Source organism: Coturnix japonica, chromosome 3, assembly GCF_001577835.2.
Source record: "Coturnix japonica isolate 7356 chromosome 3, Coturnix japonica 2.1, whole genome shotgun sequence".
Classification (NCBI taxonomy): Eukaryota; Metazoa; Chordata; class Aves; order Galliformes; family Phasianidae; genus Coturnix; species Coturnix japonica.
The window spans coordinates 47,950,897-47,978,565 of NC_029518.1; the positions used below are offsets into that span (position 1 = coordinate 47,950,897).

The 27,669-nt window shown below is 39.1% G+C and overlaps 1 protein-coding gene and 1 long non-coding RNA gene across 4 annotated transcripts; one reads left to right on the plus strand and one right to left on the minus strand.

Moving 5' to 3' along the window:
* Positions 1-5,013: 5,013 nt before the first annotated feature.
* LOC107311618 lies at positions 5,014-6,915 on the minus strand. Its single transcript, XR_001554170.2, has 3 exons — positions 6,657-6,915; positions 6,382-6,490; positions 5,014-5,611 (listed from the first exon to the last, which is right to left on the minus strand). It is a non-coding gene; the product is annotated as an uncharacterized LOC107311618 (long non-coding RNA).
* Positions 6,916-9,016: 2,101 nt separating this feature from the next.
* NMBR (neuromedin B receptor) lies at positions 9,017-27,662 on the plus strand. Of its 3 annotated transcripts, none has more exons than XM_032443778.1 (4): positions 9,017-9,373; positions 9,823-10,029; positions 22,000-22,348; positions 24,556-27,662. In XM_032443778.1, exons 1-4 carry the CDS (start codon positions 9,033-9,035, stop codon positions 24,955-24,957), a joined length of 1,299 nt encoding a protein of 432 aa, XP_032299669.1. In that variant the 5' UTR covers positions 9,017-9,032; the 3' UTR covers positions 24,958-27,662. The 3 variants fall into 3 exon arrangements, with proteins under 3 accessions (XP_032299669.1, XP_032299671.1, XP_032299670.1); XM_032443779.1 differs by lacking the exons at positions 9,017-9,373; positions 9,823-10,029 and adding exons at positions 15,869-16,130; positions 19,849-19,933; XM_032443780.1 differs by lacking the exons at positions 9,017-9,373; positions 9,823-10,029 and adding an exon at positions 15,868-16,130.
* Positions 27,663-27,669: the final 7 nt, after the last annotated feature.

Below are 27,669 nucleotides of genomic sequence, written 5' to 3' on the forward strand. Positions count from 1 at the left end.
ACGGCGCCAGCGCTGCGACCGCAGCCACTCACAGTAATCGCCACCACCGGTTCGCCGCTGTCCACTCCTGCGCGGTCCGCCAGAGGTGACTGGATGCTGTCTTGAACTGCGGCGGCAGCGGGGAAGAGCCGTGGCTAGCCATCGCGCGGCAGCCACAACAAGGCAACGGGAGGGCTGGCCTCTGCGCCCCAGAGCTTGGAGGCCGGTCGCTTCCGCTTCCGGCGTGGGCGTCGAGACGCGTGGCGCGGGGCTGATGCGGTGCGGGCTCACGGTCAGAGCGCCCCCTGCTGGGCAGGAGGTCTCATGCGTCGCCTGCTCACTAACGCTGGTCCAGCCTTTCTGTTGGACCGAGACCATTGAAGAAGCATCACAGAATCACCGTAGAAGTGACCCGGTTGGAAGGGACCTCAAGGACTCCAATGTAGGTTCCAACCCCCCTGCCTGGCAGGGCCACCAACATAACCACCTTTACTAGAATCAGGTTGCCCAGAGGCCCCGTCCAACCTGGTCTTGAACACCTCCAAGGACGGGGCATCCACAACCTCCCTGGGCAGCCTGTTCCAGGGCCTAACCACTCTCCTAGTGAAGAAGAAGGGAGAGCTTGTAGGACTGTAGTGTATAAGCTGGCTGGCGCAAAGCAGCTGTACATTTAATGCAAAGGCAGTCACGTCATTTTCTGGGTGTACTAAATGTGTTTCACTGAAGATGAAGGAAGAAGCAATTATGGCTCCTCATTAAGTGACAATTGAAGTGGGCGTGATGTCTGGCTAGAGACCAATCTGCAAACTCATGCAGCGGGGATTGTGCAGAGTGCTGCTGGAGGAAATGAGGCAGGAAGACAGTGAAAAAGTGAAATAAACACTTACAATTTTTGTGTAAGCCCCAGAAATACTCAGGGTGTTCTGGGAGACTGACTTCATGTTCATTCTGTAAAGAAACTGAATCATATCAAAGAAACCCCAGGTTTATTATGTAATTCCTTCCATAATAGGGAAAAGAAGCTTGGGGATCATCTCATGTCTCGGTGGGAGTGAGGGCGGATGGAAGCTGATTGAAAGCAATATAAACGATGACAAAACTGGTGCAAAATTGGCAGAAAGAAAAGTTGGAAGACACTTGAGAATACAGTGAGTGCCAGGAAACAAATGGCAAATGCAGGAAAGAGAAGCATTGGCAGCCATGGGGAAATTGTTTCTTTACGTGGAGATAAAATCACCATCCGTGTGTTCCAGAAACTAATGATGGAAACGGCCACAGAAAAAACATTTTCACTAAAAAGCAATAATGCACATGTTGTGTGCCAGTGGAAAAGCAAAAATGGAACTGAGGAATTCAAGAATTTTCATTTCATAGGAAACCTGATCTGAATTAGAGCAACTTTAAAAATGTTCCTAACTGTGACCACCATAAAAATTATGGGTAGCCCAGCTTTTGGACACCCCCAAAAGGGTACCCAGGCATTCCTATGACAGACATTGTTCTGCAGTGCTCCTGGATTTAATGGGGAAGTCCCTGATGGGCTGGGGGTTCTTGCACTCTTCTGGCCTTTCTAAAGTGTCTAAAGGAAGCACTCTGGTACTGTGCAAATGATGGAGTGTTGACACATTACCCAGAGAGATTTTGGAATTTCATCCTTGGCGATCTTCAAAATCTGCCTGGACATGGTCCTAGGCACCCTGCTCTGGGTAGCCATGCTTGAGCAGGGTTTGGACCATATAGACTAAGAATTTCCTTTTGACCTCAGCCAGCCTGTGATTCTGCATCTAAGTCTCATGGCTTATTGAGATCCTGAAAAAATATTTCTTAATTCAGCCAGGAAAAATGATGAACAAAGAACAGGAGGAAACCTTTTCAAATTATTTTTTTCTTCTCTCCACAAGAAATATAAGGTATTTGAAAAGCAAATGAAAAACAGCTGATCATTTTTATGGTAATTTGTCTATGTTGTATATAGGAAACTACCTCTTCCTGTCTGAACCTTATTACCTTTGATCTACACCTGGAAACAAAGATTATTCATTTAATGAAGGAGTTTTTAAGTGAGGAATAATTGTCATGTAACTACTCTACTGTGGTAATCGCAAATGTGGTTCTCTTCTGCGACACTGCAGAGGACAGGAGATGCATGCACCAGTACAATCACCAGTTGGAATGCCTAGAACACCTAAAATGTAGAAGAGACATATGGTTGTCAGGTCACTTACAACTGCGCTGGGTCAGCTAAAATGAACATATGTTGGAGTATTTTGCAAGTCTGTTTTTAACACATACTAAGTGCATAAATGCTTAGGTGGCATAGTAAAGGTGGAAAACACGGGTATGATTTAATTTGAAAAGCTCAGTTGCTTTCTGAAAGGTGAGGATTGTTGCTATGAAGGACTGAAAGTACAACTCCATATTCAGTCACAAATGAAAGATCATTAAAAGGCAAATATTCATGAAAAAGCTAAGTGATAACTAGCCCAATCAGCTAGTACTTACTATACAGAACAATTATGTTTAATGTTTGCAGTTTATTGTCTTAATATTGAATTGCTACAATCACAAGATAATTACCTGAGGAGTTACAGGTTTGAACTGGTTGTAACTGAGAAGATTACCCTCCCTCTAATCTGAGTCATATCTGAAATGGAAGACCTCATTTCCATAAACAGCAAAGCCCAAAACACTGACGAAAAACATGAGAACTGATCCAAAGAACAGAGTTACTTGACAATTACTGCTGGAGGCCTGAGCTGCATATTACAGGGCTACATGAAAACAAAATAGAACAAAATTACTGTTGGAAGCCCACTTGCTCTTCATCATCAACCAAAATATTATCCTCTCTGTTTGAAAATGAAAGAGTCTGCCAGTGAAGGCAGCAATGACTCTCTAACAAAACAGGGTCTTAGAACATGTTACTATTGCTATGCATTTTCTATAAGCAGTAACATATCTAGCCTTTATCAGTTAATCTGCCAGTTTCATTATCTTTATTGGTACGCTGCTGTTGCAGGAAGCACCAGACAAAACTGAATGTTTCAGGAGAAAGTCTATTTATTTTCCTACTGTATCCATTTACGTGATAGCAAAATAACAACTACCAAGCCACCATGAACCTGAAGACACTCGTTCTTGCAAATTAAATGTCAGCTTCTCAAAGAGGATCTTTCTAGCACCCAGGCCTGTCTCTCTGAGTGAAACATCTGACCTGGGGAGCTCTACTGCCTGGTAGTGAGGGCAAGTACCCAGTGAGGATCAAGGGCTGTGGGAGCAATGTGTCCCAGCTTTCTTGGCCTTTTGTCCCTGTGCAGACCCTGTCTGTTCGTAACCCTTAGAAAACACTGTTAGTAGTGCTACTGTCAGCTTTCCTACACTTGTCCTGCTGCCCTGCCCTGGCCTGCTAAGCCTTTCTCCCCTGGCTGGGAGGACTTTCAGGCCCACCTACAAGGTATCAGTAGTCACCCACTGGCCTTGGGGGTTCCCTGGCTCTGCTACTTCCCTGCCCCAGCTACGATGATAATGGATTCAATTTGCAGCATCTGAAGTTTATAAAATAAATAAGTTAAAAAATAATTTTCATTAAGTCCCATAAAAAGGAGGTTTATAGCCAAACTTGGAAGTTGTTGGTCCAAGATTCTGTATTCAAATAAATAACAGCAATTTAATTAAGACAAATAAAATCCACTAGAATGTTATCACAAATAACATAATAGCAGTAATTGTTATTAGCAATTTGTCACTATACAGTTGAAGAACTCTAGTAGAGCTTCTGCCATTGCCAAGTTCTGCTGAAGGTAACAACCACGTAGTGAAGCATGAGAACAAACCTCCACCTGTTAGCTTGGATCTAGTGAGAGTTCTGTTAGAAGAGTGGAGATAGGAAGCTGGAAGAAGAGAAGCAGCAGCTTAGTGCTCAGTTACTGAGGCACAGTAGCAGGAATGAGTGCTGTTCAGCCACCAAATCTGAAGAGAAGTTCTTGCACTTTTGCCTCCAGATTCATGATGGAACATACTCCACAGCTGGTTTCAGCATAACTTAAAGCTCCTGTAATAAAAAGTATTGCCTCTTCCTCAATGTGTGCTCATACACAGGGAAACACAGGCAGGAAAGGGAAGAGATGGGAGGAAGGCTTCCTTTCACATGTAGATTTGTCTGCTGTGTCAGTAAAATATACCACAATGACTGTAACAACTGTGTTATTAAGAAAAAATGTTTATTGTTTCCACATTACTATAAAGTTATTAAACTAACTCATCATGATGTATGTATGATGGATGTATTTTTAATATCATTAATATTTTAATCATTTGATTTCATTATATTAGCAGCAATAATTAAGGACACATTTTGGGCAAAAATCTGAGAACTGCACTGTACAAGTGGTACTGTATAGCTTTCTGTTGTTAACTGGAGATAAAATAACTACTTACCTGATTGGGTCATCTGATATAAGAAAATCAAATAATTCTGTGTGACCACAGAAGCAATATGGAAGCTTGGGTATCTGCACTGTAATAAAGACACTAAAAGAAGAGTTAGCTGGCAATGCTATGCTGTAATTCTGGGAACAGTTAAGGAATACAGCTGAACTGAAATAAAAAATGAATTTTGGAGGGGCTGTGAATGAATCCTGATACAAACATCACAGATGTCCCTGCTCAGACCCCACTGAATGTAATGATGAATAAGTCTGTAATAAATTTGTTGGTTTCTCAGAAGTGTTTCAAATGTATATCCTATGAACTTAAGCACAGGAAGCTCATTATCCCACTAGGAGCAACTGCAAACAATGTGTTTTCTTTTGTCATATGTGTTTTGTAACACCACATTAAGAGGATGATTTGAGATGCGAGTAGAATAAGCTGGCATTGCAAGTCTGAATGCAGTCTGCTAAGGCAGCTCCAGCAGTTGTTTGGGACTTGCTTGACAGAAAATCATTACTTGTTTTGAATTTGCAGGAGCAGCTGTCTGTTGGTTGTCTATTACACACAAATAAGGCAGAAAACAATATCAGACTTGTTCCCAGCTGAGACTTCAGCTTGTCTCTTAGCTCAAGACTGAAACTTAATGTGTCATTTAACCTTTTAATGAACATAAGTTCTACTGAATAAACACAGTTAAATAAATAGAAACAAAATGCTTGCTTAAAAATACTCTATTGCTTGGAGTTCTGCTGTACAGGGATGAACTGTCACTTCAACACAAAGTACTCAGTTCACTGCTTTATTAGTGAATTTGAATGTAACAGCACACAGTGTAATTACTATATAGTAGTCACAGTGAAAGATTCCTTATCTCAGATGAAAATAAATTGGTGCCATGAAGATTGTCTGTCAAAGAAGAATTTGAATGTGTAAATGTTGGGAAATAGTCTCTTCTGTCAGTTTTGGTTTGCAGGGTTCCTCACAAAAGCTTAGCACCAATGGAGTACTCTGCTAGCCAGAGGCTGGTGCTCCACTGCAGTTCTGACCAGAGATGGAAGCTGCTTCATCTTCAGCTAGAGCAGGAGGCTCATGGCACAAGTGGCTTCCTTGTTTCCTCCTGACTGGTGTATGTTTACCACACAGGGAAGTGGATAGGAGAACATGACTCATATAGAACTTGCCAGGATGCAATGGATGGGAGCTGAGAAAGATGAAAAAAAAGGGAGCCTGGGTTTATGCAGGCCACAGCCATGGCACTCAGTCTGGAAGATGTGCGTCATATATTAAACTTCTTCATCACATTTTTTTAATAAATCAAAAATCTATGTAATTTAAAAGGTGTATTTTGCAAAGTTAAAAAATAAGCATGAAGAATCTCTCTATAGCCTTCTTTCCTACAGTCACCATTTCCAGTCATATAGCCTTAATGAGAAGTTTTCATATTTGTGACTGTCACAACCTTGCCAGGCCTGGGAGCCATACACTGCTCCTACTTGTAGTCCTGCGTTCCCTGTACAGAGTACTGCTGACAGACACAACTTGGATGTGGTGGAACAGCATAGTTACTTCTGTTGTCTGGTGTCTCAGAAGGAATAAAGGGCTGTACAGCATGTATCTGACATTTTTTCTATTAATTAGGTGGTGCTTAGAGCTTGTCTCTGGGCAGCCACAGTTGAATTCAGTATTTCTCTTTCCAACATACCCAGTTTGCTAGCTCATGACATTTCTAACATTCTCTACACAAGTCCATGACAATTCTTTTCAGAGTACTTCCCACATCCATTTCTCCCAGGGAAACTACAGCATTGCCTATGAGATGATTAACATTCAGCATTATTTTACTAGTAAAAGAGTAATAGGTGTTTGATGTTTAGATGCCTTGACTTAGAGTTTGAGGTCTTGCCTTAGAATTTGAACCTTTTCAAAGTTTCCCATCACAATGTGTTTCATATCCAGAGAGAGACCCCTTACCTCCATTCTCTCCTTTATTTTTTTTCTGGCTACTCTTCCCAGTCACTGCTTGAACACCACTCCTGCTGCCCATATAGCGGCACTGGTAAACCATTATCTGTTTTGAAACCTGGAAAGAAACTCAGTAATCTATTTCTGCCCTTCAAATGCTAGGATCTTGCTTTTTAAGTAAAGCCTGTGACTCAAGAAGATGGAAGATAATGGAAGTCTCTGCCAAAACAAGCTCAAATTAAGAAGGGCTGAATTCAAGTAACAATAAAGAAGACATGACTTACTTAAAGCTGTTAGACATCCAGCAGTCTAGGAGAAATCACTCTTTGCTGCAGGTCCATTTTTCCAACTGCATCTGCTGGTTTAATGTGTGATACTATAAACCTTTCCCTGAAGTTTGATCTCTCATGCTCGGTGTTTTAAATAATAGCTGTTGCTCTTTTGTTGTCTTGTGTTGCTGTTGTGTTTGTTTTCTTATTTTTGTTTTTGCTTTTAAAGTGTGATTGATGATTACTTCCAGCTGTATCTGAATACAGCTGCACAGTTCACACATTCCATTTGCAAGTCTGCATTTTGAAAAGAGGCTACTTACTGTAGGCAGTTTTGGTGGTAGATATGCTTGGAACTTTGTTGGACTTGTAATTTTTGTGATGTGCAAGTCTGAAAATAGCGCTGGGATTACTGAGTACCTTTGTGTGAAGGGAGACCCTTTTTGTGCTAGAAGCAGGTCTCAGTAGAGAGTATTTGTGAGATGTGGGAAGTTGGCATCCCTACATTTGGGAATTACTGATGAAGCAAATTTGCCTCCCACATTTCCCAGCTGTTACAGTCCCTGCCCTGTGGTATCACAGTCCCAGATAGTCTCCCTCTGCGCTGCTTGATTTCAGCTTGTGCACCGTTTCTTTCCTACTAAGCAAGCATCCCTGTACCTTTGCTCTCCTTTGCTCTCATGCCAAGTTTTGTATCACAGCAGGAAGATGAAATTGTCTGTAGACTATAATCTGAAATATCAGCCCAAGAGATTGTATTTTTTCTTTTGTTTGAAAAGAGAATGATGAACAATCTGCATGTGAGGATCTGAATTCTGGCTGTTTTATGTCAGGGTCTGTGGAGTGTTTCCCTATCTTTTTGCCTCTGCAGGAAATTATATTCATGTTGTTTGAGTATATTCTCTTGCCTTTATACAGACTTCCTCTGAATGACATTAGAAGCATAATCTAACTTTCTGTTTCCTTTGAGCTGGAGACACTCGCAGTCTCAAAAGCTTATTTCCTTGCTGTTCAGAGTTCTGCAAATACAGACTAGATAAATGCTGTTGAAAGTCAGTAAAATAAATTCCCACTGAATATGATCCTAATTCTATCACCTTTGGAATTCCATCTTTTGGTCTACGGGATATGTAAAGTACTAGGGTAGAAGAAATTCTTCTGGAGAACAGCTTCTAAAATTTTCTTTTGTTAATATTCGAGATTCAGCTTTTGGTGTTTTGGTTAAATCAGTATTAAAGATGTTAACTTTAAACTAGCATATGTAAAGAATCCTATTGATTGCTCACATATAAACCCATTTCCAAAGAAAAAAGTGAAAGGACCACAGCTCATATTCTGGCTTACAGGGCTAAAAACAAGGATTAGATACCTCCAAGGGAACCAAAAAAAAAAAAAAAAAAAAAAAAAAAAAGTAATGATTCAGACTGTTTGCAGGGAGATTAATACAGAAAAGATATTGTGCACTCAACATAGTAGAAAATACCAGCAGTTGTGAAAATTTCCAAGTTGACAGTAAGGCTGCCTCAGGGGGAATTTAACACATTGTGGAGGAAAACATCAGCAGCAGCATTTCCTGTACCTTCTAAGAAACTAACATTACATTAAATATCCATTTACACAACTGTAATACATATAACAGGAAAAGTCACAAAGACTGACAGATATAGACAGCTGTAACTTTTCAGAAGAAATAATACTTCTGATAATCTTACTGAAAGGTTATTTAAGTTAAACCATTGATGTTTTTAAAATTTGGTTCCCGCACCAGGCAACATGCCATGAATATGCTGCACAGCTTACACCTTTTGCTGTTGGTATTTTAGTGGCCAGTCTCATTCTGCCACTTCAATAAGACCTCCATCTGTTCATTTGCTTTCTCTATGCTCCTCTTACAAACCCACAGTGCTTCAGGATAACTTTTATTAAGGTAAGAAAGCAAGGTCTCTGTAGTCTTTCATACATCCTCCTTTCTGAGAAGAGGAAGGAGAATAATCAGTTCACAGAGGATGTTACTGGCAAATGCTACTATTCATTTGTGTCATGAAAACCCAGGTCCTGCCTTGCAGCATAATTACCTAAACTCATGGCTTCTGCTGGAAACAGATGGAACTGTTTGGAGAGTCTGTGTGTATGCCTAAACAAGTAATGAATACTTCCTCACTGAAAAGCAAAAGACACTTAGGGCAAATACTGTACACGTAATAGAGGCAAACACTCTCCATTCTGATACTCTGTTTGCACAGTAAATGATGGATAAAACACATCACATATCCCCCATTTCCCTATCTGAAGGAATGTGAAATACAACTTCGCAAAGTAAATCCTAAAACTTTAAAGACAACTGATGGCTTTCGGTAGGATCTTTTCATAACCTGCAGCTGGACGGCAAGAATGAAATCACTTCATCTCCAAGTGCTCCTGTCAATCCGTGTTTCAGAGTGCTGTGGTTTCATCAGGGTGAACAGGGAAGATCCGTGTCTGGAGGACGGCTCCCCTCCGTGCAAGATCCTCCTTGTCGTCTCGGAGCAAGGGAGAGCGCACAAACGCGGGCGGAGGGCGGGGAGGCTCCTCCCAGCGTCAGGTATACACTGGGGCTACGGAATAAGAAGCGGGCTCGTTCCGCGCTTTGCTCGCAGCTCCGACACCACCCGCGGAAAGAACAGCACCAGCGCCGCTGGACAGCTCCAGACAGCTGAGCCCCAGGATCTCACCCTCCTGTCTTCCCGGAGAAGGTCTTGCCCAAAGAACTGAGGGGGAGTGGCATATATTGTATTCTTTTGTTGTTGTTCTTCTTCTTTCTCTCTTCTGTGCCCGAGAACGGTGTGATCTCTGCTACCAATGGAGAAAAAGCGGAAGGAAAAAGGGCAGAAGGGAAAAGGGATAAAGTTGGTTGACTTGCAGAGACGTGAATATTTTTAGTGTCTCGCATTTCACTTTATACTGGAGCCCTCCAGTTCGCCCAGAGGTCGAGGATGGAGGCAGAGCTGCTGTCTGAGCTCACAGCACTGCCCCTTGGGGGCAATGGGAGCATCCAGCTGGTGCCAGACACAACCCTGCTGCCTCCAGCATGGGGCATGGCCATGTTCACTGTCCGCTGTGTGATCCCTTCACTTTACCTGCTCATCATCACTGTGGGCTTGCTGGGAAATGTCACCCTCATGAAGATCTTCATCTCCAACAGTGCTATGAGGAGTGTGCCCAACATCTTCATCTCCAGCCTGGCTGCTGGTGACCTGCTCCTGCTGGTGACCTGTGTGCCAGTGGATGCCTCCCACTACTTCTCTGAAGAGTGGCTCTTTGGGGAGGTGGGCTGCAAGCTCATCCCTGCCATCCAGCTCACCTCTGTTGGCGTCTCTGTCTTCACCCTTACTGCCCTCAGTGCTGACAGGTATGAAAGCTGGGCTGTCCCTTTGGCTAGCCCAAGATGATAAGAAAGGTAAGGCACACCTCCGACAAAGTACCTTTGGGTTTCGGTCCCCTTAGTTCCACCTGTGAGTTGACCATAAGTCTCCTTCCCTCTGACTGATGGCATGTCTGATATCAAGTTAAAAGGTTTCTGCAAAAGGGTTTGCATGTGGCTCCATCTTCTGGGGTGCAAGAAGCAGGAACTGGGGCTTAGCTCTGTTTTCTACGTATCTGGGTAGATACATATCCGGTGCAATGCCAAGTAATTGCTTGTGTATTAAAATCTTATTTGTTAGAGGAACGTTTTAGGTTCTAAATATGATCAGTGCCAAACCACACTGATATGTCAACAGGTAGTGAGCAGTTTAAACTGAGCTGAACACAGGCATAACATAGATTTATTTCTTTCTGCTGAGAAAGTGTATAAGGGAGCATCTCTCTGTGTGTGTCTTTATGCCTTAAAAGAACAGCAGGTTACCTGAGGTGATCATTAGAACTAGTTCAGCCTCTAAGAACTTGGAGACACCAAACTGTTCTACTAGAATTATCACGATTGAACTTTTGATTCAGACTGTCCATTTTGTCTTCCCTGGAGCTTACAGAAAAATGGGGGTAGGGAGAAACAAAATAAGAAGGAAACATCTCCATCTCTTTGCTTCTCATATTAGGAAGAAACAAAGAGCTGGACCCCAAACTTCTGTTCCCAATTAATTTAGATGGATAAATTAGGGATTTAAGGCAAATAAGTAGCAGTTAGACCATGCTTCATGCTAAGAAATGCTGAATCTGGCACTGTAATTTTGCAAACTTAAAGGAATCTAAATTATCTGTATCTAAGCACTTTTATTCAGCCAGAAATGAAAATGTTAAATTCCTTCTTCATAGGAAGTACCCCTTTTGCTTTTGTTGGATTTTGTTACATTGGTATATAAAGACTTGAAGTTTAATAGTACATCTTCAGACTTAAAGTTTCTTCAAAACTTTAAATACTTTCTTCAATAGAGTATAGCTGTATTTTTCTTACTGCTATATAAATTTTTCGGCTAAGAAAAGCCGATGCAATAAATCATTTGATTTCATCTAAATGTACTCATCAGTGGCCATCAATTTCAGTGCTATTTGAACCAGAATAAAAAATACTTCTCTATAAAGCCTGTAATATATGAAAATTGATTGTTTTCTTGAAGAGAAGCATGAAAATTGTACTTTAAAGTGAATGCCTGTAATGCCTTGATTACCTCAGTTAAAGAGTATGTCAAAAATCGTCCTCAGAGAGTCAAGCAAACCTCGCATTTTTATTTCTGCTCTGTTTCTACTGTTTAAAAAGTATGAATATGGTATATTACTTGAAATGGGAAGAAGCTATTTGAAGAGGAGATCATATCTCCAGTGAGATATAATGAGTGCTGGTGGTTTGATGTTTAAATCTTTTTTCATTTACTTCTTATATAGCTTTAAATTTTTTCTTTTCCTTTTTTCCTTTTCCATATTGTTTTATATTCTTCTTTTAATAACAGTGAAAATTCAGGAAGCAATAAAACTGAATCTATTTGTGCTGGACACATACATAACTAAATATTGTACCAAACAGCTACAGATGGTGTGATGTGACCATATAAGCTCTTGATATATACATTCCTCTAGTAATTTGAAGTACATATTACATGCAAGCATTAGAAATAGTTATATGAAGAATTTAGTAATTCTGTTTCTTTAACTTCTGTAGTTATGTTTTTTGTTATTGACAATAACAATAACAAAAAATAACAGTTAGGAAAAATGGCCACTGGCTTCAGAAAACAGTGTATTTTAACCTAAGAGAACAAATCAGTGAAACTGGCATGGCTCTTAGTGGAATTTCAATTGGACTCGGTTATGCAATTTTGTACAAGAGAAACTTTTCTTGAAACAAAGAGGCAGCATTGGTATGAGTGGTTTTTTGTTTGTTTGTTTTGTTTTCCTTGTTGTTGCACTGAATTGTGGCAAGTTACTAAGCTGTATCATCTTTACATGATTCAAATACAGAGGAAGCTGTACAGTTAATTATGTTGGCAGATGGGCAGAGGTGGCAGCAGCCTGCAGCTAAGAAGTGATCATAGAACCATAAATATCTTGGGTTGGAAAAGACCTTAAAGATCATCAAGTCCAGCCACAAGAGGTGATGAGGAAGAGAGACCTGGCCGGGGACAGTGTTGTCTCTAGACAGGCAAAAGAAGATGCAAGTAGTTTGGTAGCTGTGATATGGATATAAGGTTCCATTATAATCTAGTACAAATTCTGGTCTGGTAGACAATAATGGCTTTGCAGTGATCTTTTCTTTCCCAGCTAATGCTCCAAGTACACTGTAATATGTGATCACTAACTTATTTCCTATTTTTTGCTCCCTATTACCAGAGAACTATATATAACTCCATGCACTGATTGCACAAAAGGTTTATAAATATTTACAGTTCTTTACAATGTTCTTAAATGAGTTAAGATTAAAAAAAAAAGAAAAAGGATATTCCACAGTGTATTTAGCACTTACTGTTTATGTGGAAATTCAGCCTAGTAAATTACATGTATGGAGTAGAGTTAGCAGTAACAGCTACAGTAGAAACAAAATCTGAGCAATCATTGCCTAAAAACTGCAGCCACAAGGAAAAAAAAAATATAGCACACATTGAGTACATCTTTTTTCTAAACTTGCTTAATTTCATATGGCTTTTGTCACAAAAGTGTCTCTCAACATCGCCTGTGCTTTCACTGTGAGAGGTGTGCATCTTCTGTCTGGAAGTTTCACTACCTGAAAGTGAGATTATTTAGGAGTTTTCTTGTGTACAAATATTATATGAAATTTGTAACACTGCTTCCCAGACTTTCCTAAAGCATTAACAAACTACGTTCATCACAGCAAATTGGCCTAAGTTTGCCTGTTCTCATCTCAGGACCAGCTTCTGGTTTCATCCCATCCTTGAGCTCATGTGGTCTGTATCTCTGGGTCTGGCTGCTGGGATGGGTAGTGGTGCTCTACTGCAGCCTCACACTTCACAGACCCCAATGGTAGTACTGTCAGTGCAGTGTGTTGGCATCAGAAAAGGGCATGATTTCCTTCTTTGTCAGAAGATCATGCCCATCTCTGGTGCAGAATGTGATGCTAGCGCAAAAGTGCTGATCCAGCTGTACTCTGCCACAGATGAAATGCTCAGGGAGGGAACCCCTTCTCCTCATGACGTCATGATTTTCACAATCACAGAGAAACTAAACCGTGTCTTGAAAACTTACTTAATTTTAAAAAACAAAACAATCAAAAAGCAGAGGGTAGATTACAGGGGAAAAACTAGTAACTACAGTGGATGACAAATGAAGAAAAGGACAAAGGGACAAAAATGTAGAAAGCAAAAAAAGAAAACAGAGAGCCAAGGGCCCCATGGGGGCAAAACACTTCCAGTAGCACTCAGCACACCCTGAAAATTCCTGCAGAACCAGTGCATAATGGGCAGGGATGCACTTTACCTGGAAATGTGTCATGGCAAGGCACAGACTGCACTCTTGGATAAGGCTCAACAGATGCTACCATGGAAGTCCCAGACCTTAGTGTGTTCTTGTATGAGTGAAAATAAAGAGGAGAAGTTTAGCCAGTGGGATTATAGCACGGTATGCAAGAAAAGGCATGCCAGTATCACCTTACTTCAAAAAGAACACAAATTAATGTGGAACCTGATTTGAATTAAGCCATGAACTTGTTTACTGCCCTAGGGAGTGCTTTTCCATTTTACATCTATTGTGGGACTTAACTCAAAATGTAAACTAGGGCGTTGGGTCTCCTCACCTTCTTCTCAGGATAAAAGATCTTGTAGTACTGTGCATGATAATGAAGTAGAACACCAAAATGCTGTTTCCATACAGTGTTCAGAAGTGGCTGGAGATGCTCAGGGGTCAGCAGATTAAGAAGTGCTACAGGATGCACCTCTGGCCATACATTTTATACATGCTAGCGAAAAGCAATTGCATCTATGAAATGCCAAGGGACTTGGGGTGATTAGAGTTTGCTGGAATAAATGGCAGCCTTACAACAGTTTTAGACTAGTCTCTTTCTCTTTGGCTATAATTTATGCTTCATTCTTTATGTGAACTGTAAAACTAGGATTAAATTTAATTTTGCTACTTTCTCTAGATTGAATTTTCTTTTTAATGAAGGGTTTAAATGTGTTAGCTCAAATACAGTCCTGCTGCACTGTAATGAAGACTGTGAAGCTGAACAGTGGAGCAACTGGCCCTACTAAAACTTAAACAGCATCTTCTTTTTGTTCTTCCTAAAAAAATATTATCTTTGATGAAGCTTTTAATTGAGTAACCAGCTAACAGAGTTATTTTTACGAATTCCATGACTCCTTTCCTACATTTAAAAAATGTAATACTAGAATGCCTGAATGAGATGCTTAATAATGTATGCAATAACTTTGTATAGCTAAACTATTTGATCCATTTTCAAAAAAGTATTTGCTTTAATTATGGAAGATTTGGAAGGCTGCTTTTTCTCCAATAAAAGTGTAAAGAATTTAAAAATATTTTGCTATATGCTGACCTCTGACTACAACAGATGATAAAAAACACAATGGCTCAATTTGCTTAGTAACTACTTCTCATCAGTAAAAATACTTTTAATTAGAACTTCTTGTTACTCTCCTTTAGAATTTATCTAAAGTTTCTTCTTTTGTCAGGTGATGATTAAAGCTGAAATATAGTGAATAGAGACCTCTAAGATCTTTATTTCTTATTACATACTGTGGAATAGATGAAGAAAAAAGTGTACATGACTTCCTTGCCTGCTGCCTCATCTGCTATAGGGTGGCTGGACTCAATCTCTTCCAGCCCCTATAATTCTGTGATTCCTTTTGAGCTTTAATAGCCAGCATTCAAGGATTAAATATCCATGTCAAGGAGAACAGCATTAAATGACATCCTGGAAATTACTTAAAATTAGCCAAAGAATAATGCCTTGACTGTAGAATAAAATAGGAAAACAAAATAATACTGAGCCAGTAGAACTAAAATCTTTAAATGTGGAAAGCCTAATGTTGCTGGGCTAGATGCTTCTCTCGCTTTAGCCTGTAGCAGTATGGTTACAATTATGTGATAAGAGACAAAGCAAAATAAATTAAAGAGAGAATGGACAAGATTTTTCTCACACTTTTTTTTTTTTTTTTCTTCAGCTCACCCTCTAGTTTATATGAGCAAACTTGACTCACAAAATAAAGGTTGCCAGACATGTTCGGTGAAACTATCATATTTGGTAAGGATCAATATGTATCAATACAGTCTCTAATTCTCAGAGGTCTTTCCAAACACCTGATCTATCTTAATCCTCTCCCTCTGCTATTTAGAAGAGACATGGGGTTGGGCTTTTTCTCAGCTTTTTGTACTAAGAAACTTAGCTTGGCCATGTGGTTTCTGTCTTGAAAGACTATGAAAATTACCAGAAACCAATATGAAGCTCATGTAGCCATAGCACTCCAAAACAATTCCTCAATAAAATTTAAGCATTTTGATCCAATGGAGAATGGCATGATATAAAAATACTGGATTACAAAATCAACGAGGTAGGAAGGAACCCCCAGTTGTCACCTAGCTCAAACTGCTTCTTGGAGCAGGATCACCCAGTGCAGGTTGCTCTGGATTCAGAATATCTCCAAGGAAGGAGTCTCCACAACCTATCCAGGAAAACCTCCTTGATCACTTTTGCAGTAAATAATGCTTTTCTTATTTTTTAAGCAAAAATTTCTTTTTTAAAATCCATTGCTCAATAATAATGGATGTGAAAAGGAAAAAAAAACCTGCACCCCTCAGATCTCTCAGATGAGTTGCTTAGAATGAGGATAATGAACAATGGGACAGTGTTGTCACAGTCACAGTAAGTTGGTTGTCATTGCAGAAGCTCTACCATTATGACCACACAGTGTACTTTCTCTAAACACTAGTAGGGTTATAGTTGGGCAGAGCTGGGCCTATGCTCTTCTTTTGAGAACATCTCTCTTTACCATTACTTTGTGTACAAGATTATTGTGAGGATGGGTAGCCAGCAAGCTGAAAGTGATACTCCAGGTAATATGGCAGGCTGCAAATCCGGTGGCGCAGTGGTTAAAGACGCCACTTTGCAACACCAGAGGCCCTGGGTTCGAATCCCCTGTGGTGCAAGTGGTAGAAAGTGCCGCTCGCGCTACACAGAGGCTCGAAATCCCCGGGGGGTGGATCGATTGATCTCTAAGGTCCCTTCCAACCCGCACAAACTATGAAATCGACTGCCTTCACATGCTGCACATGACAAAGTGGGATATCCGCCCTCAGTGGTCTCACTCACAAGAAGCCTGAATTAGAAGCCAGTTCTTAAAGGAAGTCAAGTGGTTTTTTTTGTTTGTTTGTTTGTTTTTGTTTTAATTTTTTTTATTAATTCAATTTTATTTATTTGTTCAGGGTTTTTTGTTTGTTTGTTTGTTTGCACATATTGGGCTATTAGCCCTTTTCTGCTTTCTGGCTCTTCTCAAACTTTGCAGACACAAATGTCTTTTAAACTCTTTTCTTTTTTTGTGCTCTTCAAAAACAGCTTAGTCCTCAAGATGGCAAAGTGAGAAGTGTCTGTGGTGCTTATCCTAGTCTGTGATCAATCAAATGCCTTTATTGAGCTGGCAGCAGACAGTTTTTGCTTTGAATTAATGTAAATGTTGGTGTCCAAAACTGTTTTTCCTGTTTCCTGTTTCTGAGATTAATCCAGTAGCAAGCTGTGCCTGTAACAGGTAAAACAGCAATTGAAAAATATATCCAGCTGAATTCTTACCAAGCAGGGCTGAACACAGATCTACAGTGCTAAAACTTGTCTCTGTGTTTATTTTAATATATTAGTTAAACAAAGCATATCCAGTCACAGTCTCTCAGCTTAAACGTGTGTCTTAACTAGTAACTTTTAAGTCCATGCCAAGATTGAGCCCAACTTGACATCATGATTACAGTTAGCAAGTTCTTACAAGTTCATGAAATCTTGTATGATACTCTTCTGTCATTCTCATGACTAATCCAAATATTCCTCTCCTCTCCTTCCTCTCCTCTTCCTCTCCTCTCCTCTCCTCTCCTCTCCTCTCCTCTCCATCTCCTCCTTCGCTCTTCCTCTCCTCTCCTCTCCTCTCCTCGCTCTTCCTCTCCTCTCCTCTCCTCTCCTCTCCTTCTCTCCTGCCTCTCCTCTCACTCTCCCTCCTCTCCTCTCCTCTCCTGCTCCTACTCCTTTGCTCCCTCTCCGTCCTCCCTCGCCTCCTCCTCTCCTCTCCTCTCCTCTCCTCTCCCACACAGAGTCCAGCAAGAGGGCCACAAAGATGACTGAGGGCATGAATCATTTCCCTTATGGGAAAAGGCTGAAAGACTGATTGTCTTCTTGGAGAAGACTTGAGAGAGAATCTGTTCAGGATTCTAAAGTACAGGAGTCAGATGGATGGGGACAGACTCTTCAGTGGTGTGTAGTGACAAGAGGCAATAGGGAAAAAATGGGACTTAAGTTCTATACACACATGCAAGAGTACTTCTTTACTGTGAGGGTGGCAGAGCACTGGAACAGGTTGCCCAAGGAGGTTGTAGAGTCTCCTCCTATGGAGATATTAGAAGTGTGCCAATAAACCAATGTTCTGCATTCAGGTTTACTCATATTATCCTTTTCAAAATATCTGACCTTTTACATTTTGGTCTAAACATTTTACGAACTACCAATAAAAAACAAAACAAAACAAAACAAAACAAAACAAAACGAAAAGATGAATTATTTAGCCTTTCCCAGGAGCTTTCAGTCCCTTTTGTCCCCTTTGTAGGACTATTGCAACCCTTGGCAGTATGATAGGCTGTAATCACTGTCCAATGGCTTCTTAAGTATTGCCCATTTTTTCTTGTTGTTGCTGTTTTTTTTGTTTTGTTTTGTTTTGTTTTTTCCTCCTTCTTTTTAATTTGGTTTTGAGGTGTATCAGCACAAAGTACTCTAGAGAAAGAGGTAGGAGTATAATGGATTAGGATGAGCCATGAAGCAGCTTCTTTTGAAGTCAAGTGTATGAGAGGGAAATAGCATAATGAACTCAGGAGAGACAGGTTCTTTCCCAATTAAATTTACATACTAATTGAGAACTGAGACATACATTTAAGAAGGTATTTGATAGTTTATAAGGTTGCAAAATGTTATAACTCAACATGAAGATATTCTTTCTTTCACAATTCTATTGGGTACAGAAGGAGATTGTAATGAAAGCACTCAGTACCATGGGTGTCCAACCTTTTGGCTTGTCTGGGCTGCATTGAGTGAAGAGGAATTGTCTTGAGCTGCATATAAGATATATTATATAGTTCATGTGTATAAATAACACAACTTCAATTTTTTAAAAAAATTACTAGAAAATACTAGAAAAGAAATACTAGAAAAGAGGGCAACAAAAACATAAAACTAGTGGGTTGGACATTTATGCTCTCTACAAACAAAACCAGTATCTGCAGAATGGGCAAGTTTTTGCTTGTGTCCATTGGTAGAAACTGCAGCTTCAAAGAAAGGAAATACTATAAAAATATTTCCAGAGATGAGATGCTTTTGTCAGCAGAGATAATGACAGAGTATGTAGAATGACAGAATTTACATGAAGGCTTTTAATTCATACTTATAATTATTTCCTGATCTTCTTGAGTACCAATAATTTTACTGTTTCGTCAGTGAAGTAAAGGAAAAGATAGATTTTTAAAAATAATTTGCCTAAATAATTTGCTTCTTACTCTGATTTACCTGATTTACCGATGATGTTTTATTTACAAAAAGTACACAATTGTAATCCGAATGGTTGGTGGTATATTTTAGCCTTACTTGAGCTTTATACAAAAGAAGATGCTGGATATTCATTTTGGGAATACTTGTAAGTTCACCTAGTTTACATTTGATTTTATCTGTAACCTGTCTCTATGTCTTTGCAGATATATAAACAACATGACAGATTTTGTAAAATTCTTAGTGCTTTTTCCTTCTCATTGACACAGACCACTGAGATCTTGGAAGAATGCCATCTTGTATTCAACTGAAGGACAATGCTGAAGTTTTTTGGGCTGAACCCAGCTTTTATTTTTTTCTCTTTTTGTGGAAAAGGGCCCTTTGCTTGAAAGACTTCAAATTTAGAGTTAGTCATAGCTCAGCAATATGTGCCATGGCACAAATATTCCATATATTTTCTGGTAATATAAAAGCTTCTGAAAATGTCTCCAGTGTAGATATTAACAGAGCCAAATGCTGCTTAAGTGATGAATTATGACATGGTCATTGTCTTGTGTGAAGCAGTTCAGGTCCCTTGGTTTGTTCAACCTTGAGCAGAGGAGGTGGAGCGGAGGCCTGATGGCGGCTGCAGCATCTCACAGGGAGTGAAGGGGCAACAGTGAGCTCTACTCTCTGTGACAGCAACAGGGCCTGAGGGAACAGCATGGAGCTGTGTCAGGGGAGGGGCAGGTGGGGGTTAGGGAAAGATTATTCACCAGAGGGCTGGTAGACATGGAACAGACTGCCCAGGGCAGTGGGCATGGCCCCCAAGTTGCTGAAGTTCTAGAAGTGGTTGGACAGTGTTCTCAGGCATAGGGTTCAAATTTTGGGTTGTGCTGTGTGCAGCCAGGGGTTGAGCTTAATGGTCACTGTGAGTCCCTTCCAACTATGCATATTCCGTGATTCTGTGATTCAACAAAGCAATGCAGTACAAAAATAGAGGAAAAAATATTAGAGTATAAAATATACATCCTCTTTATTCAATATGCTTTGTCCCCATATCAGCCCTTCTACAGCAACATGAAGTCTTGAAGAAATGAGCAGATGCGAAGACTTGACGTCACCTCATCTGAATGAAATGAAATAGAAGGTCTGTCTTTATGTAATGAAATCAAGGCAGACAGCAATAGGAAGTAAATTATTGCCTAATAAGGTCACAGTTTGTGCTGGGAAGCCTTTATGCTTCGTGCAGAAGTTGCTGTAACAGAGTAAAGGATCTCTTTACACATTTGTGTAGTGGGAGTTTCTCATTTTGTGTTAGAAGAAATGGTAAACAAATTATCAGAAACAGTTTAATTTCCTACTCCATTATATGTGTGAAGACACAGTAAAAATCCTTTGTGAATTCAGAGAGAATATGACCATAAATAGCCATTATTTAAAATCATTTAATGGTAAGTTTATCATGGTCATGAGAAAGAGTGAGCTCCAAGACACATTTTAATTCAGATATTCCCCCCAAAAAGGATTTTCTAAGGTACCAAGATTCTGCGCCAGACATTTCCATGGCATTGTCAATTCCACTGATGGCTTAAGCAAACTCACAAGTCATGGCATAGGGATATAGCTTTGACCCACAGTTCTCCAAACTTCTGCTTGACATACTGAGGATTAATAAGTACTGTGAGGACCTGTAAAACAGTCATAAAGTGTACTTGGGATTGCAATTCCATTTATTAGCATTATCTGCAGCAAATGCATTATGACACAAACTTACCTTTTGACAATGTTTAGATAACTGTTCATACTAATATATGTTTGTTATAGATATGTATCTACAAATGTATATGTATCTATAAGTGTGGATAAGGAGTTCTATCACTGAGTGGAGACATCTAACTTACAGCACTTCTCATTGAAAGCTCACTGAACAGATGAAAGAGAAAAATAAGCACCTCAAAGGGTGTTTTAATACACATAGATACTGAATTACTGTTCAACAGTACATTGCTGACTAGAAGGAGCTTAAGAGGAATAAAGTTAGGTACCTGGAATATGAATCTCTCCTGACTCATGTTAAACTTCTCTTTTAATGGTAAGTAAAAATAATTTCTCCATTTCATGAAAGTTCTGTTATTTCAAGAACGTAAAATCAAATTAAGACCAAAAAAAGGCATCAGATAAAGTAACCTTCCAAATTTCCATAGTTTAGTCCAACTGAAATCTTTTACTGAATGTTCAGTTTTAAGCAAAGCATAAAAACATATTTTACTTCTTGAAAAGAAATATTTATCAAAATCAGAATCATAAAGTTCATCAAAGAATTAATGCAGCTTTGAAATATTTCTTTCAAAGTGTATTTAGCCTTTTACAATTGACCTTTCCTTGTAAGAAGTTTCCCTGGGTATCAACTTATGCAATTATTTTTTTTGTAATAGAAAATTTCCTCACCAGCGTCTACTTCTGCTCTTTTGTCAGCTTTCCTGTAGCGATTTTTCCATTCTCTGTAACATTTCCTGTTTTCACTTTAGTGGTCACGAAATTATTAATACTGCAAAGGTTTATCTATAATTGTATATAATGGGACAGTTTCCCAAAATGAGGAAGCAGAAGCTTCCAACTCTTTATGTGAACATGCTTACGTTATTTAAGAGTTTAATACTTCTGGACAGGCTCTTGGCTGTCATTCTTGTTTGACTCTATAAAGAAAAATGTGTTTTGAGTGTTGCAGCCAGGACAGTATATCTATGTATACAATGGAGCTGAGGAGTAAGGGCAAAGGGCTGGTGGGGTGGTACTGCTTCTGTGAGTGGGAATGAGGTGGTTGCAGGAAGGAGGAGATAAGGAAGAAGTTCTAGTATGAATGTGCTGGTTTTAGAGTGGGATGGAAGTACAGAGGTTGGATGTGCATTTGGGGATTTGCTGGGAGGATGTGGGACAAAGAACAGAGTAGTAGTGGCTTCCATGTTTTCTTTGGGCTGGCACAGAATGTGCGACAGATTGCAACTTTTCTTCAACTCATTTTGCCACCTCTGATGGATATGTATGCAGTGGAAGATAAAAGACTTAGAAAATGCAAATCTGATAAAGATTACAAACCCTATGCTGGTTCAAAGTAGAAAAAAAGTATGACATTATTTTGGTCAAAGGTATGAAGTCGCCTAAATTGTTGCATGAATACCTTTTAATATGTAACTGTGTTTTTATCCCTTTCAGGTACAAAGCAATTGTAAAGCCCATGGACATCCAGACCTCCAGTGCAGTGCTACGGACCTGTGCAAAAGCCATTGCCATTTGGATAATATCCATACTCCTATCAGTTCCTGAAGCAGTGTTCTCTGAACTGGCCCACATCAATGACACAGATAACGCCACTTTCACAGCATGTATACCATACCCCATGACAGATGACATGCACCCAAAAATCCATTCTGTGCTGATTTTCCTTGTGTATTTCCTTATTCCTCTTGCCATTATTAGTATCTATTACTATCATATTGCAAAGAGTTTAATAAGAAGTGCCCATAATATCCCTGGAGAAAACAATGAGCACTCAAAACGACTGGTAAGCAATTTGATGTTTACTCCCACTGAAACATTATGTGTTGTGTGCACTTACAAATGGAAGAACAAAAAATGTAAAATCAAAGTTGCCAGGCTAAGCAGAGCTCAGATTCCACATGCATGATCTAAGTATACGACTATCTGAAAAATGTCTTTGCTGTCCTAATTACTCAGTATTAAACTCAATATGTAAGTTAATACAAAGGAAAATATAAATTCAGTAACAACAAGACATATTCCTGAAAGAAGTATGTGCGCATAAGTGTTGCTAGTGTAACCACTGCTTGTGGTTTTACTGACTTCACCTCTTCCTGTATGCTACTACCAGGGGGACAAATCTTACATGAACTTCTTTTAGAATTGTCTCTTTTTCTGCTCAGAAATGAAAAATACTGGCTCTTAGAGGCTTGGAGGCTCTTCTCAGGCTGAGGAATGATGAAAATATCATCATTAATTGAACTATTTTGGCCACCTGAGTAGATCTATCTTGGATACAATCCTGAGCTTACAACTGAACTTTTCTTAATAATCTTTCTGTTGTAGTTGCTATAGAATTTTCAGTATAGAGTCTGTATACCTTTGAGACAATACATTTTAATAGCCAACTTCCTGATAAGGCCCTCCACACCATAAGATAGCCATAAGATAGCAACTGGCTGTTCATTAACACAATTGTTTATGCGCCAACCTCTGCTTTTGCCATGAAAATGCCTTAATCACTTTAAAAAGTGATTGTATTGATAGAGAAAACTACTTATAATTTAGCTTTTTTTCTGCCAGTGCTGTAGAAAATATCTTTATGCAGAGAAATCTCTTTGCCTAGACAGAACACACACATTCTTTTCGAAAGAAAGACCCCATTCCCTCATGTCATTTTAGCTCAGCATTTCATTTCTACTCTAGTCTGTTTCTTGTAAAAATGCATACATATTAGCACTTCATGTACTATGTTATTTTCTGTGAAATACTGAGAGCCTTTTGGCTGAACTCACAGGATGGAAACAATATTTAATTTATATCCAATTTCTGAACCTACATGTATTTTCAAATTAGAATTTTTTTTTTCATTCCACTTTGGTATTTTTTGTTTGATCTATGGGACTCAGAAGAATAGAAACATCTAGTGTACTTACATATCTCCCAGCAAGAGAAAGTAAATTCAGATTATTGCTATCAGTTCACATTTCTTTATACAACAGCACAAAACTACGATATTCACATGCTGCCTCTGTATCTTTTACTCTGCTGTTGCTATCTGGCCCAGTGCAAATCATACCAAATTGCAGTGGTACAGCTTTCCCATCTTCTGTGAAACGCCAACTGCTTTTTGCTCAGATGGAGATAAGGAAATTTCATTTACAGATTTGTTTCATGGATTTTGAAACTCTGTTAGAAAAAAGTCACTTGCTTTTTAACAAGTTAAATTTGATAGTAATTCGTGCAAAGCCAGAAAAACTTCCCATGCCCATGAAACTTTGGTACCTGCCACAAACAGTAAATCTTTTGGAATGAATATTTAGAAAGCTTCTACCTCCCTTTGGCACCATTAATAGGCCAGTTTCTCTCCATCTCTCAGTTTTGGGACCACTGCGTATGCTCATTTCCTTTCAACTCTTCATCCACTCTGAATATCTACATTGTAATCCAATTATACTTTAGTACTGCAAATAAAGTACATTTCTTTCAAGACATTATTGAAGACTGGTCAAGCCTTTCATCTTACCCTGGAATTAAGATGCTTCAGACTGTGTAATGAGCTATTTTGCTGGTTTCCACTGGAGAGAGGTGCAAGCCTGAGGCATTTCAGGCAAAATAACAGCATGTAAGTAGTATCTTAAGGCTAAAACCGTAGGTGACAGGCTTACAATGTTTCTTGATTTCAAAACCAGCAGTTTCAAAATAACTTCTAACTAAAGCTGTTTCAAGTCAAGATACATCCTTTGGTGCATGCTTTGAGGTGATGTGCCAATGCATACTTGGGTCATGAAGTGTTCTTGCTTCATATAGAAAGAGCAACCTTCTGTAACTGCAAACAGTTAGCATTTTGTACTGCACGTAAAGTGAATGTGGGAAAGTAAATGAGCCAGAAAAAATAACTGGTCTTATGATAATTCTTAATATAAAGTGAAATGCTACATGTTTTAACTGTCTGTTATGTGTAGTAGTTTTATTCACTGTTGTTGATTTGAGTTCTCTTCATCTTTTTAGATGGAAACTCGGAAACGTCTGGCAAAAATTGTTCTAGTTTTTGTTGGCTTCTTTGCTATCTGTTGGTTTCCTAACCATGTGCTATACATGTACCGGTCTTTCAATTACAATGAGATTGATTCATCAATAGGGCATATGGTTGTTACCTTAGTGGCCCGAGTGCTAAGCTTCTGCAACTCTTGTGTCAATCCATTTGCACTGTATTTGCTCAGTGAGAGTTTCAGAAGACATTTCAACAACCAGCTTTGCTGCCGGAAGAAATCTCAGCGAGAGAGATCTGCCAGTTACTTGCGCAACTCTTCTGCCATACAGACAACTTCCCTGAAAAGTAATACCAGGAACACAGTGACTAGCGTGACACAACTGAATGGGCACAACTTGAAACAAGAAATGTCATTATGATTTAATAGGTGCAATTTTTGACTACAGAACAAAACTGAACTTTTTCTTTGCAGTTTGTAACTCAATTTTGGCTCTCATATGCTTAGACCATCTGAACTTGGAGTCCATTAAAGCCTGTCTAGTATGAGATTGTTTCAGATCAGTCTTAATGTTAGACAGAAGTGAAGAGCGTATTTTTTTGAGAAGACAAAGATGACTGGCTTCATACCGTGTGTTAAAGAAGATACTGGCATACACTTAACATATAAGAAAAACATAATAGTGTGAAAATTAGTGTAGCTCATGTAATGGTTGAAAAATGATAGATCTTCTCATCCCAAAAATATGTATTTTCAAGTGAATATTCATCCAGGTACATGTCTAATAGATTTTTTGCATGATTTTAGCTGTGTAATTTAAACAACTATTTCTCATAAAGTCTTACAGGCTTTTTTTTGGACAAATTAAGGAGTTATTCAAAGTTATAGATTTCAGTTTCAGATAAAAAATAGAAATATATCAAATGTCAGCTCTTTACCTCATTTAAATCTACCTTGTTTAATTCACTTTGACAGACATATGGATGAGAGCTTTGGGGTCATTTATTTACTATTTAAAAGTCAGAAGTTTATGTTCTAAAATTTAATTCTGCTACCATAAATTTAAAGAATATTAAAATTAAAAAGCAATAATAAGATTTCTCAGAGACTAATTGATTTGGGGTCCAAGTACAATTTGGGATAGTTATAATCAGGAATCTAGGTACTCCAGTGAGTGTCTGTACTAGTGTTTGAGCTGGGACCAGAGCTACTCCTTTAAAGTCCATATCTCATTCCTGGTTTCAGTTTGCCCCTCAGAGCAATCTCATAATATAGAACCCAGATCACTTTCAGGCAAAACCAAACTGAAGGATGCCCTGCAGAAACATACCATACCACTAACGATCATCTTGCCCATGGGACCAAAGAAGCTCTAGTCTGATATAGTTCCTAAGGAATGAATCATAACTAACAGCTAGCATTTTCTGCTCAGTCTTCTTGCACACACAGTTTACAAGTCTAAACACTTAGTACTGTTGAAAACCTCACTTCTTTTCCGTTAGATTCTTGTGCATGAATAACCACTGAACTTCAGAAAACTCTAGCTAGACAGCCTATAAGAAGAATATACAATTTTTTTTTTTTTATTTTTTTTTTTTTTGGTGTGAAACATTCCAGTTCCATGGTCAACACCATTTTGTGGCTATGGAAAGAGTAGTTCTTCATCAGTCCTCTCCAAGAGGACAATTTCAGTGTTCTTGGTCAGAGCAGAGCTAGAACTAAAACAGCAGGGAGCAGTGAGGGAGTCTGTGATTGCCCATTACTGTCCTGTCCAGAGCACATCTTGTGGGACAGTTTACTGCTTTCTCTGTTCATTCATAGTTCTTTCCGGGAATATCTTTCACAAGTTTTGTAAAGCTGCTCTTTAAACCATAATAGCAAAGTGGATCAACTTTAAAAGTCCTCATTTAATTTTAGGACTATTTTTCTTGGCTTTTATTTTTTTATTTTTATTTTTTTTTTAAGGTTGAACCTTTTCATGATTCAGAACAAGTAGTCAAGTAGACTGAAGTTTGTTGCTGCAAAAAGTCATGGAGGGGTATCAACACAAAAGTTTCTAAACTGTTCCCTGGACAACCTGATCTAGTGAGTGTCAACCTTACCCTCTGCAAACCTTCCAACCCAAGCCACTCTAAAATTCTATCAGTTTGGCTGCATTAGCTCTTGTTGAAAGAGCTGATTGATGGGGTAAGATCTGATTTTATATGATTTTAAATAGCTCTTCCTTTCAAGTGGGTTGAAGCTGCTCAAACACAGATCTTTCTTTGTTACAACACTATAACCTACATTTCTTCAGCAACTTCTATAAAATGAATAGTAGAAAGGACAACAGAAGTTTTGTTTGGTTTTCAGGATTGGTTGCAAGTCTCAGATATTCAAAAACTGACATATCAGTGCAGTGTAGCAGCCTAGAGTTCCCTTTGTCCTTGTTAGTGCACTTGCTAATACTGTTTTATTTGTAAATCTGTGGAGCTAACTGAAGTTCAAAAATTATTTCCCAGACATTTATCTTTAAGGCTACACATCTACCTACCCCTATCATTAAGGCACCAAGATGTTATCTGGGTATAATCTGGACATGGTTTAAGCTGGTAAGACCTATGGTATATAACTGCTGCAGCTCCATACTGCCTGCCCTAGCTAACTACAATAGTTCAGTGACTTCAGTGGCTTCCTGGGACACTTCACATGAAAGAGCAGGTTGACATGATTTTATAAATCTCTCAGGAACAGTTAAGGACTTTGCCATCCATAACTGCCTAATATTATTTCATCCTCCCTGTCTCCATTTCTCCTATTCTTCCTCCATGCCTTAAATCTGCATGAGCTTGCACATTCTCATATCTTCTCTTTAACTTTATGCCACTATTTTCTGAATGCCAGACAGTTTTCAGTTTCTCTCTTTTGATTAGTTTTGAATTATTTTTATCCCCAGATATTTTGCACTCATAAAATACAAAATCATAAAGCCTTCCTTTCTCAGTGGTGATCATTAACCATGATCAAGTTTCTGGTTTATTTCTGGATTTTTTCTGGTTCCCTGCCTCATTTTATTTGGCAATCTCTGCACAGTGTAGAGTTTCATAGGACTTAAAATCCATTGTATTTTTATTCCCTAGGGTCATTTGTCTCA

Excerpts from the sequence above, each read along its gene's own strand:
- NMBR (XM_032443778.1), top strand. The coding sequence starts at position 9,033 with ATGAAATCACTTCATCTCCAAGTGCTCCTGTCAATCCGTGTTTCAGAG. Across the intron at positions 9,374-9,822 it reads CTCCTGTCTTCCCGGAGAAG|TGCTATGAGGAGTGTGCCCA; the intron begins GTCTTGCCCAAA and ends CATCTCCAACAG. Across the intron at positions 22,349-24,555 it reads ATGAGCACTCAAAACGACTG|ATGGAAACTCGGAAACGTCT; the intron begins GTAAGCAATTTG and ends TCATCTTTTTAG.